General features: G+C 34.7%; 1 protein-coding gene across 1 annotated transcript; it reads left to right on the plus strand.

The window, feature by feature from the left end:
* Positions 1 to 6613: 6613 nt before the first annotated feature.
* Positions 6614 to 12619, plus strand: LOC104221267 (NADH dehydrogenase [ubiquinone] 1 beta subcomplex subunit 8, mitochondrial). The gene is made up of 4 exons (XM_009772290.2): positions 6614 to 6886; positions 6994 to 7080; positions 7842 to 7937; positions 12335 to 12619. The coding sequence occupies exons 1-4, from the start codon at positions 6749 to 6751 to the stop codon at positions 12389 to 12391; spliced, it is 378 nt and encodes a 125-aa protein (XP_009770592.1). The 5' UTR covers positions 6614 to 6748; the 3' UTR covers positions 12392 to 12619.
* The last annotated feature ends 360 nt before the right edge of the window (positions 12620 to 12979 follow it).

Below are 12979 nucleotides of genomic sequence, written 5' to 3' on the forward strand. Positions count from 1 at the left end.
GTTATTCTCTTTGTCTCATTAGGTACTGCCCTCTCTTTGTTTTCTTGTTTTTTTTTATCTTATGTTATTTTTGTTTGTGCTGATTTATACCCGTGAAAACAAAAAATGTGTTGTTAGGATTTTATTCATCTATGTCTTCTCTTGTTTTTGTTAATTAAGCAGTAACATTAATTAAACCGCAATTTTTAGGGTAGATTCCTTATGCTGTTTTTTCTTGCTTTTTCTTGTTCTTTTTCATTCTGGTGTTTAGTTGCATGCTTTAGGTTATCTAGGTTATTTTATGTTATTGTTACCAGTTTGATTTGAATGCTCCATGCTAGTTCATCCTTCATTGTTTGTCTCTTAGATTCAATTTGATGTGTATAATATTTTGTTGTAGTTTGGGTAGATTGTCATTAGCCGTTTGAATTAGATTTCTGGTGTTTCAAATCAAAGATTCACCATGAAATTATTTTATTCTAGGTTTATTTTTTAGTGTTCAGATGTTCAAAATTCAGTCACATTGTCTAGTTTTGTTGTTTGATTTACATTGACCTGTCCATTTATGTTTGCCCTAATTTGTAAGTCATTAAGAAATTGTAAGGGTTAATTGAACATAAATAAAACTTAAGGGATTTGTTTGAAGGGTGGGTAAGTATGAAATAGGATAAGACCATGTGGGAATGTTCTAGAATAGGGGCAACTGGCCTCATTTGGTTAGCACAAAATGCTGAAGCCAATGAGGGACAACCAGCTGTCCAAGTTTGTTAAAAGATGCCTTTGTGGCTGAAGGGAATAATTTCGTGATTCTGTTTCAGCACATGGCATTTTAGATGCTTATAAAATAGAGCCTTTCTTCACACATTTTGGGGAGAGATTTCGAACCCTAAAAAAGACTCAAAAGGTTTCTGCACTGTTGCATTGCGAGTTAGTCTTTTTTCCTCTGATTTTTCTTTAGCAAGAACTTAGAAAACCCTTCGCTGGATTTCTGGTTTTCTGGGTTTGAATATGGATTAAGTTGAAGTTGTGCATTGCTGTTGATTTGCTACTATCCTCACTCATTTTCTTACCTTACTCTTGCTTTGTTCTTGATATCCAAGTACTCTAGAACCTTTGAGTGACAAATGAAGTGTAAAACATGTGTTTAGTCCTTGTTGTAATAAGAAGTTGGTTTATCCAAAATGTTAATTTCTAGATTTCTTCATGTATGATGTTTACAAGTCACTTAGTTTAGTATTTCTATTTTGATTTGCTCAAGCATTCTGAATTTGAAGTTTTATTCTATAGTTGAGTTACTTGTATGAATCGTCAGATTAATTTAGCTGCTCCATATACTGTTTAGCAGTGCTAAGATACTTAATAGCCATAATGGTTCATTTAGTCTTCGTTAGGGAAGGTTGGATATGTATTGCAAGGGACAATGTTTAATTGTTGAGCATTGAGTTAAATTATCTCAAATTCCAATTTTGTTAAAACAATTATGTATTTAAGTCTGGGGTGATTCATGAATGGGTTTAAGGTTTAGTCTTATTGTTAGTATTAGCAGCATGTTAATAATTAGACTCATGACATGTAAGAGTAGCTTCTGATTTTGTTGAACTTTTAAATACTGTTGGGTCACATTTGATTCAAAAGAGTTTGAGTCTCAATTGGGCTTGATAATGGCCCAGACAAGGCAACCTGGTTGAATTTCGACCTGGGGTGTTCTGATCGTTACTTGCTTCTCGTTGTGGGCCTAATTTCAAACCAATTTTCCTCAACAATTTCATTCATTAAACTTTCTGTTTAGTGTAATAAAAATGGACTTCTAGTACTGAAGGCATATCTGTACAAAGCTGGGCCTGGTACTTGGCCCACTCGAAGCTGTTGAGGCTGCCTGCCTTTGTCCTCATTCCTAAGCTCGATTTCGAGCCCAGTTTTTCTCATTTTCCTTTTGAAAGATCTTTAAATATTATTGGGTTTACTGCTGGCTCAGAATTCTTTTAAATAATTAAAGGCCTATTATATTATCCAATACATACTTACAATAAGTAGTTTTAGATTGAACTTTAATTTAGATTAAACATGAACATCCGTAATTCGCTTTAGTTGAGTACGAATCTTTTGAATTAAATTGAGCCATGCCATTCATAAATGAATCCCAATCTATGGCCCTCACCTTAATACCAAAACAAGTGTGGAAAAGACTTGGAACATTCATAGCTAGTGTAGAAAATATTTTGAACATTCGTCATTTGCTTTAGGCGTGTTTATCATAAAACAGAGTCAAACTTCCTCGATTCAGGATTTTAAATCGGTGACTTGGGACACTATAAATTATCCCAAGTGGTGACTCTAAACATAAATAAATAATCCTGTTTCGATTATTGTCACTTTAATTGGAAAAACTCCTTTATACCCCCTTCTCGGGTAGAAAAAAGAGGTATGACAATAATATAGAAATTTTTAAATAAAAATTAATAGCATATAGTAATTACTAGTAAGGGATAGCCCATTGTGTGCATGGGCCCAATAACACTATAACCTAAATATTGGAGCCGTAAAGATGTGTATGGTAGAGTTAAATTGAGTTCATTTTCAAAAGATACTAAAATTATTCTTAAATCATCTAAAATAAATATTGTTTTAATTTTTTTTTATGCTCATTAAAAAAATCAAATAAAACAATAATTATAAGATTTATTTGATTAAGTTATATTTCATATCATAGTCAAATTACTCTTAGAATGAAAATATATTTGAAAATACATAACTAATGTCGTTTTAATTTCCCAAAGCAACATTTATTTTGGCCAAATATATTTTAACTAAATAAAATGACATTTATTTTTTAAGGAAGGGGATAGGGGGATTTACATCTATACCCGCTTTTTGTGTCACTTTTAACTTGTGCACACTTTACAAAAAAATTTGCAAGCGTACCAGTTTTTCGCATAATTTTAGCATACGGGGCTGAAGTAACAAAGACAATCACACAAAACTTTAGTATTCTAGTAGACGGGTCTGAAGTAGCAAGTGTGCTGAAGTTTTTGTTTGTAATTGCTGAACTTAAGCATAGTAGCTGAAGTTTTGTTCTCTATTTGCATTGCTGAAGTTTTTGTTTTTGTAACTGGCGAACTTCAGCTCAAGAGCTGGAGTTTTTGTTTTGTAACAGGCGAACTTCAGCTGTAGTGCTGAAGTTTTGTTTTTGTAACTGGCGAACTTCAGCTCTAGAGCTGAAGTTTTTGTTTTGTAACTGGCGAACTTCTGCTCTAGAGCTGAAGTTTTTGTTTTGTAACTGGCGAACTTCAGCTCTAGAGCTGAAGTTTTTATTTTTGTAACTGACGAACTTCAGCTCTAGAGCTGAAGTTTTTGTTTTGTAACTGGCGAGTTCAGCTCTAGAGCTGAAGTTATTTAGTTCATTTGTACTAGAACTGAAGTTATTTAGTTCATTTGTAAAAATTTCAGCACTATATAAGCAATGAACATTTTATTTCTTATTGCATACAACTATACAAGTAACTTGGTGTTTCCTTGTCATGGGCAAGATGCTAAATTTGTGGTGAATTGCTTTCACTTCAGCCTGAAGTTAAGGGTGAAAAGGACATGGTGCCAAATAATGACCACTTGCAGATCCCTTCGTATTTCTTGACTGGAATACAGCAGTGTAAGAAAATTTTCGTCTTATCATTGAACCAGATATGTCTACACAAAATTTTAATAACTGAACTTCCATAGCAACACCAACAGAGCAGATGAAAGAAGAAGAAGAAGAAGAAGAAGAAAAAGAAGAAGAAAACGAAGGGGGAGAAGGAGGAGGAGAAAGAGGGCTGAAGTTATTTAAAAAGTAGGTACAAGTTAAAAGTTTTTTAAAAAATGGGTATAGGTTAAAGGGGGGCAACCAAATAGGGCACCCCATGCAATTTTTACAAGGGGATATAACCTAATTAAAACTATTTGCATGTGAAATAAGTAGAAAAAAGGGACTCTTATTCTTCGGTTTTACGTCAAATCAGACTCTATTTTACTCAGGGAAATAGTTTACTGAAATAAGGATTTTAATGTTACTTTTATATGATTATAGAGATATATATACTAAAGTTGGATGATTTTAGCTTCATTATTGATTATGAAATTTTATACCATTACTACTATTACTTTATAGGGGAAAATTCTTAAAAATTGAATAATGGGAAGAAATTTATGCTTAAAAAGAGAACTTTAGAGACCTTAAAACGATGGAACAAATGTTAATCATACAATTTAAGTTAATACAGATCAAATTAAAGTATATTATTTGTGTGAAATTTCCCTTCCTGAGACGAGGGTCTATTGGAAACAGCCTCTTTACCTGCATTAGGTAGGGGTAAGGTCTGCGTACAGACTACCCTTCCCAGACCCCACATATTGGGATCAAACTGGGTTTGTTGTTGTTGTTGTTGTTGTTGTTGTATTTGTGTGAAATTTATGAGATTAAAGTACCAATTATTAGTCCAAGAAAAAATTTCGCATATTTCTAAAACTTCCTGATCATGAGATTTCTACAATGATACTCATGGATTACCAATTTCACATACTTGCTGAAGTTTATAAATCCTTACATTTCACACACTTCTTTTCTCAACCGTGCCAAAACACCCTTTTCTTTAATTCCCCAAATAAAGTCATTCCTATCGTCTGAAAAAATGGATCCTCCTACTATAGTTGTCTTTAAACTTCGTTCCAAGCATTTTAAGCTTCCACCAGGATCAATCCCAGTAACAGTGTGACATTGAAACAACCGAAGAAGGGCCCACTTGAGTAATTGCAGTTTTAAAATGAGGCAGTAAGTTGAGGTGGAGCCCACACTTCCATCAATCTTATCAAGAGTGTACAAGCACGTACAATCCCTTGAAAGCATATTAAGTATGCAATTCCAGAAATGTCCCTATGCCAGACAGACATGTTGACCATGAGCTGCCTGGTTATTCCCACTTATATTTTATCTATATACGCAGTGTAATTTTTTGATGAAGGGTGACCAATTGACCACCCTTATCATACTGTAGCTTCGCCCCATGCTTATAGCAAATAATTACATCCTATTTATTATAAATCAAAACAATTTTAAAATATTATTACTTATAGCTACCATTTCTATTTTATATCAAAATCGGTATTTATTTTATACTTACCATTGAGACATGAAATATGCCAATTATGTTCTCTCTCTCTATCAGCAAGATTCTCAATCATCTCTCTTCTCCCTCAAATCAGCAGAATCGTCGCAATCCTCTCCCTTCTCCCTCAAATTAGCAGAATCGTCTGTGTCATCATCGTGGTCGTCGTCGGCATCAGAATCCACTATTGGCTCATGCTCTTAGGCGAACAGATCTGGTCATGGCTGCACTAGAGAAGATTTGAGGGCCGGGTTTTTGTTCGTATCCATTTTTAGTTTTAATATAATGTATATACTATTTTCTTGGCCAGAAAATGCCATCTCCGACGAACTTTCTTCTATTCTTTGCTATTTAGTCACATGCAATGATACAAATACATTGTATTCTGTACACCTACACTCAAATACATTGTATTTTTTTAGAAATATATTATTTTTTCTCTTGTATTTATGTATTTCAAAGATTTGTATTTTTTGAATATAGCTGAATATCACCGTGTTTTGTGATTTTTTGTTGTTTGAATACAGTCGAATTGAATATAATGTATAATAGTGAATAATGAATATCTGTGAATTGAATACAATGTATACAATCAAATTAAATAGAACGGTATGCACCATATTTCTTGATTTTTTATTGTTTGAATAAAACTAAATTCAATATAGCGAAATTGAATACAACTCAATATTACGCTTTTCGATATTAAACGCCCGTATTCACTATTTTTTTAGGCGGATTACCTTACTGTATTTATAAATACATTCACGCGAATACATGGAATATATAATTAAATACCTGTAATCCCTATTTATTAGGCAGAGTACCTCATTGTATTTATAAATACAGTAGCGCGACTACATGAAATACAATACAGTAGCAGTAAATTTTTATGTAGCATTGATTTTGTTAAGTTAAATTAGGAGTGATACACGCTAATTGATCCTCTTTCCGTTGTTAAACAGATTCTCCTATTTTAGGCGAATTCCGCTACTGTATTCATGAATACAGTAAGCGCGAATACAATGTTACAATCACTATATTTATAAATACATCATTGTATTTATAAATACAGTCACGCGAATACAGCGAATACATCATAATAGCAGCAAAATTTTTGTAGAATTAATTTTGTTTAATTAAATTAGGAGTGATATACACTAATTGATCCTCTTTCCATTATTAAACAACTAGATTCCCCTTTTTTATAGGCGAATTCTGCTACTGTATTCATGAATACAGTAGCGCGAATACAACGAATACAAACACGTAATAATTAAATATTAGTTATAGAAAGTAATTATGTATATGGTAGCTATAGAAAGTTAATTACTACTAAACAATAGTGGTTTCTGAAAATTTCTCTCGCTTCTTCTCTTCTCGCATTTCCAACTTTAGGGGAGTGCTTTTGTGTACAATAGTAAACTTTGGTGTTGTTTCTGGAAGCCAACCAAAAATTAGGACCAAAAGATAAAACGGAGAGATTACTTTACGACATCGTTTGGATTCATTGCCTAGGCTATGGAAATGGAAACGCAGTACACAATCTCCACTCGGGAACATTGAACTGAATCGAAAATCGTAGAATTCCGAAGAACCATCGGCGAGAGACAAACAATTCCGATCATCGGAAAATGGCCGGAAGATTGAGCAACGCAGCCGCTCGCATCATGGGCGGAAACGGCGTTGTAGCCCGCTCTGTCGCATCCTCTCTTCGAACGCGCGCCGGTATGGGACTTCCCGTCGGCAAACACATTGTACCTGATAAGCCGGTAATGCTTCTACTATTAATACTCAATACTTATACTTGTTTCTGTTTCATTCTGTTTTGGTCTTTTTAATTTGATTGAGAAACCCTAGTTTTTTGATGTGATTGTAGCTTGGAGTGAATGATGAACTTACATGGGATAACGGAACTCCTTTTCCCGAGCCATGTATCGATCGTATAGCTGATACTGTTGGAAAGGTTAATTTTTTATTTATAATTTAAGATTTGTTTTGAATTCCCAGTTTTTCATTTGTTGCCGTTTACAGTTTTTTGGTTTTGCTTGTCAATTTAATTGTAATGTGATATTTTAATAATTCATTGCTGATGCTGTTGGAAAGCTCAGATTTTTAGATTTAAGATTAGTTGTCTTATAGTCAAAATAATTATAATCTGAGAATTGAAGATTTAAGATGTGAAATTTATATCTGCTGGAAAAGTTAAAGTCTTGGTTTATGATCTGCCTCTTGTAAGGCTGCATACAATAGACCCTTGTCGTTTGGCCCTTTCCGGGACCCTGCGCATAGCGGGAGTGTAGAGCATCGGACTGCCCTTTTCGTTTATGATCTGCGTTTGAGTTCCTATTTTATGTTTTACCATTTTTAATTTAAATTTTTCGTTAGTCAAATTATTATAATATGAAACTTGAATATTTTATAAGGATATACGTAGATTATACATTAATTATGCACGATTATACACATTTTAAATATATACATATATTGTACCTCTGCCGGTTATTTTAGTTTAAACGATTGAGTGGGCAGCCAATCGGGTTGATTCTTCTATTTTATATGTGAAATTTGAAGATTTTATACTGTTGGAAAGGTTATTTCTTTTGACTTAATATTTGTATTTGAATCACCATCTTCATTGTTTTTACAGTTTACATTTTTAAGCTTTTCTTTTTTGTTAGTCAAATTATTAATATCTGAAGACTCTTGAACTGCTCTTAATGGCAGTATGAGGCTTTGGCTTGGTTGAGTGGTGGATTGAGTTTTTTCGTGGGGCTTGGGCTGTTAGCTGTTTGGAATGACAAAGCCTCCACAATCCCATTTGTAAGTCTGCTTGTTTTGAATTCTAATTCAACTTTTCCCAATCGATTTGAATTAGTTATGCTTTGATGTCATTACTCTACTATTTTGTCCAAATTGAGTTGCACTTTGTTGTGTGTGTTTACAGTGGATGGACTTGCATGTTGTTTACTCTGTTGATGGAATTGAAGGTGTTTGTTGAGCTTAGTGTTGAATGCTGTAGAAAATCACTTTTGCAGCTGTTGTTTCTTTGTTCTGTGGCTTAATGACTAGCGTCATGTGGATTATATTAAAATTTATTTATGATCCTCTCCTTGAAGTTGGGAAATTTTATATTGAAATATTTAGATGTTATGGCTGAATGACGTCATGTTAGGATCGAAAACTAAGAAGATAAGTATTTCTTGCTCTCGGTAAAACTATCCTCGTGCATTGCCTTGCCAACCTTAACAAATGCTTACTCCCAACTACTCCATCGGAGCATCCCCGACTCTCCCAGTCTGTGTCACCCTATGTCAACTCTTCCGCACACTCCTGATGCATATCCACCTTCTGCTAAACCACTAGAGAAGTGGAAGGTTGCCCAAGGTTTTACCACCTATAGTTAATCTACCACTAGTTGTAATACTTTATGACTCACGAGGCTTCCTTCATTGTATCCTTGCACCAATAATCAATATTCCAGTTGTAACACCTGCAGTGGGATGGGGAGAATATCTGCGGCCTAGTGCTTCAAGGATTGGTAGAGCTAGAATATGCAATTTCGCTATGCACCACTTTAACGTTTTTTCCTTAATTAATTCATTCCTCCATTTGGCTTTCATCAAAATTATCCTCCATCTGCCGCTTCAAGCACTAGTAGCTTGTGGTTTGAAATCTCCCCCACCTGACTTTGTTTTCCCACCTTTGTGGGTGCATATTGTTTTAAGGATAACACAAGTAGAGTTGAAGAAAGAATCTATTTCAATCCTTCTTGCAAAATGTGCTTTGCTAAGAGGAGTGCAGATGATTAACTGTTTAGATGTGAGCATCCCTATGGCTAAGGCTGTGTCTTTTGTCATGCTAAGATGTTGGCTCACTGAAATTAAGTCAGAAAATGTGTACAAGTGAAATAAGAATTTTGTTATTCATGTAAATTTATGTTCCTTCTCTCTCTCTCTCTCCTTTGATCAGGTAATCCATCTATATTATTGTATTTTTGAAAGAAGCACGGGTAATCAGTGTTTCAAAAGACGTTCTTGGGCTGAATTCCGGGGCGAGGGCAAGTATTGTGGGGCATAAGTCCCAACCTTCCGGGCGTTTGCTTAGGCGCAAGTGCTAACTTTCTGGTGTTCATTTGGGTGTAATCCCAGAGAACTTTTTCAAAGTTGAGCAAAAATTGCTGACTAAATTCCCTTTTTAATACTTACATACTCAAAAATGAACTCATAGTAAATTGTCAAACTAAAGAACTCAAAGGTCAAAGACCTTTTCTAATTGTTTATCCTAATTTCATAATCCTCTCTTTGTTGTTTACTGAGTAACAAATACTCTTTGCCTCTTTGTCCGTAGAGTGCAAAGCAAGAGTTTTATCCTTCAACGCTTGCAGCTTCCTTCCTTTGCTTCATTTTCTTCAATTTTTTTTCTTTCTTTTATTTATATATTCTTTTCAAGTAAGTTCTTGGTTTTAGAATTTCTTTAGGTATCACTCTAGTTTAGATATTGTTTTGGAGACTCTTTTAGAACAATGTCCCTTTTGTATTATAATGAGTATTTGTGATTTGTTTTCTAGTTTTAGGTTTTCAAACAATAACTTTATACTACTGTCATTTTTATTTTTGAATTATATTAGGAACTAGAGTATCATTTTTAGAATATGTTCCATCATAGTCATGTTATAGGTGTAATGCATCTCTACGTCTTTCACTTTTCAAGTAAGAAAACGTATTCTTTTTTAATGTTTGTGCATATATTAGACTGTTTAAATAGATATATACTTTTTTCTACTAAATTTATTGTTATTATTTTTTTAATTTTCTACAATTATAATGTATTTTTTTTGTTATTTAAATATTTTTTATTAAATTATAAAATGTTAAAATTGAAGATCCATGGACCATACACACTGCGCCCAGGGCTTACGCCTCACCCCATGTTAGATAAACACCTTGCATCATGCCCACACCTTTTAGAACACTGGGGATAATATGTCTTTCTTTACTCGGTCAGATTATAGGTTGTTGAAGAAACACAATTTCTTAATCATCTAAATTTGCATTTTGATTTTTTGTGATGAAGTGCTAATAAATGATAATTTCATTTTAAGCATGCCAAGTTGGTGTTGCTATCTACGAAGTTAGTGAGTGGCTGAACCTCGGTAGGCAGTAGGCATAGAGAGAAGTCTCATGAGCTCATTGTTTTAGAAAAGAGTGTAAAGGTTTCAAGTGATTTTTCTTTGTTGTATTCTTTTTACTGATTATTGTCCTCATTGTTGAATGGTTGTTGCTTCCTAAAGTTGCAAGTGTTGACCGCTGGCTTATTGTTGTTACTAATTTGCTTTGTGCTGTTGGTATAACTAAATAGCACTATTGTCATTGCTGTATCTATGGAAATGTTGCGAAGATGTTTAAGTGTTTGATATGTTATCTGGTACTAGTTTGAATTTAAGGTTTGATTACAAGATAGGAAAAGTTCTATTTTAAAAGATAAAGATGAGAGAATTTAGAATTAAGTACTGTTTCTCTCACGTGGTATGATGTAGCAGAAATTTTGGATTCTGTTATTTTATGCCAGACGATTCACTGGCTGAATGAGGCTAGCTAATGTACAATGGATACTGCATGCTGTTATTCTTATCACATTCACTTTCCATTCAAGTGCTGAAAGTGGTTTCAGAAGTCAATATTTTAGAGCGAAGGATGTGAAATAGAGTTTCCCTCTTGAATCCTTAATTTTTTCAACAATACCGAATGCATTACAGCAGCTGATGGTTTGACACTATACTTGCTAGTTAGTGCGATTATAGTTCCAAAAGTTGTACTAGAACTTTTATGAGATTGTCTAGATGCTTCCAAAGGTTACATCTTGGTGCTTGTCCGCAACATAGTTGAGTAAAAAAGGGTAGCCCGGTGCACTAAGCTCCCGATATGCGCGGGGTCCGGGGAAGGGCCGGACCACAAGGGTCTATTGTACGCATCCTTACCTGCATTTTTGCAAGAGACTGTTTTCACGGCTTGAACCCGTGACCTCTTGGTCACATGACAGCAATTTTACCAGTTACGCCAAGAGTCCTCTTCATTGTTTATCATTTGTTTTTAATTTTCGAATCGTCTTTTGGGGGGGCGGGGGTTTGAGATGGTGCTCTGAGCAGTACAAGCCCTTGTCAATATCCTAAGCTGCAAGAGAAAGCATTTGAGAGAGGGTTCCTGTGACTTCCACCTACTAGTTGGGGAAAGTCAATAGGATCAACCCACTCTCAGTAGGACACATGGGCCATTCTGCCTCCTTGCGCGGTGCAATTAAGAGCTGGCTTTCAGTAAATAATCCTGGCTTTTCCCACGGTCATTACTTGGAGATTGATCCCATTCTCAAATACAAAATAGCGAAATGCCCTAGCAGTGTTTATAAGAGCGAGAAACGCAAAAAAGCGACAGGGGCTCGCCTCGCTTCAAAAGCGAAGCACACGCTTCATTGAAGTGAAGAGCAATTCTTAAAAAACATAAAGTAAATCTTGCAAAGAGACAATCAGTAACATTTCAAAGAAAAAGAAAAAAACTGAAAAAGTTTAATATACTAAAATCAGCAAAACACCAACATTTCAAAATATAATAATTAAGTTTATAAACTGAAATACACACAGAAATTAATAAATAAAGGCTAAATAAGAAATATAAAAGGGGAAAAAAAGGAACGCTAACCCTAGCAGTGAGCAGTAGTGGATGCGACGGGAAGAAGAAGAAAGAAGAGAGAGAAAAAGGAGAAGAAAAAAGGAGAAGAAGAAGAAAGAAGAAAAAAAGAAGAAGAAAGTACCTGGACGGACTTCTGGAACCCTATGGAATGGAAGAGAATGAAATGTCTTCACTTTGGGGTCTATGTTTTGTATAATAAAAAAAAGTCCCAATCTTCTTTTTAAAAGAATTGACCCCTTTTGACTGAAGCAATCGCCTTTTCGTTTCTCGCTTCTGCGTCGCTTCTCCCTTCAGGTGTTGAAGGGATCTCTTTTGAAAATTGCATCGCCTCAGCTTCAGAAAAGCGATGCACTGTCGCTTCGCATTGCTTCGTCACTGTACCCTAGGGATTACAGATTGTGCCAGGTTGCCTTTACTTTAATATGTAGTCGGCCCTTTCTGTTTGCCTTTTTCTTTGATCATCATACAACTCATGCTTTTATTTTTTTAATCGGCCGACTTTGTGTTAATACTGTAACCTTTTGGTATGAGCAGACACCAAAGGTCTATCCATATGACAACCTAAGAGTGGAGCTTGGTGGAGAACCTTGAGCTTGGATCTAGTTGGAATTGAGTCCTCAAATGTTTTAATGCGTTTCTTCTCATGTATAATCAACTGTAAGGCTGGAACAGTAAGAATAAATCTTGGTTCGAGATTTGCAACCAACAAGCTGGCATGAGTTTTGCTTTTGTCGTGTTTCTGAATCTTTTCTTATCTTAAAAGTTTGATTTGGCTAGTTGGAATGTTAGATACACTCCACAGGCTGAGTAGATTGACCATCTCTTTGCAATCAAACTTAAAATTATTGCTTCTCCATGGTAGCTGACTAGTAAATGAGATTATTTGATGACTGATATGATAATGAACATTGAACACAGGCGGTCTTTCTATTTGCAGTAACCATTGTTTTTGTTTGCCACAGTTCTCTAAAGCAAACTCAGTCCTTTAGTAATTGGTTAAGGATAAAAGAAATGGTCTTTGAAATATTGTGAAATTTGGGTCAAAATAGATGCACCATGCAAAATTTGTTGTGTTCTTTTGGCCTTCCTATATTTTCTTGTTTCTCTTTCCAGAAAGATCTTCAAAAACATTCATTAATTTACTGAGCCACCAAATTAAATATATGCATTGGTGCAAAT

Source organism: Nicotiana sylvestris, chromosome 8, assembly GCF_000393655.2.
Source record: "Nicotiana sylvestris chromosome 8, ASM39365v2, whole genome shotgun sequence".
NCBI classification, from domain to species: Eukaryota; Viridiplantae; Streptophyta; class Magnoliopsida; order Solanales; family Solanaceae; genus Nicotiana; species Nicotiana sylvestris.

Coding starts and splice junctions, on each gene's coding strand:
- LOC104221267 (XM_009772290.2), top strand. CDS start 6,749: ATGGCCGGAAGATTGAGCAACGCAGCCGCTCGCATCATGGGCGGAAAC. Junction 7,081..7,841: donor TAGCTGATACTGTTGGAAAG/GTTAATTTTTTA, acceptor TCTTAATGGCAG/TATGAGGCTTTGGCTTGGTT. Junction 7,938..12,334: donor AAGCCTCCACAATCCCATTT/GTAAGTCTGCTT, acceptor TGGTATGAGCAG/ACACCAAAGGTCTATCCATA.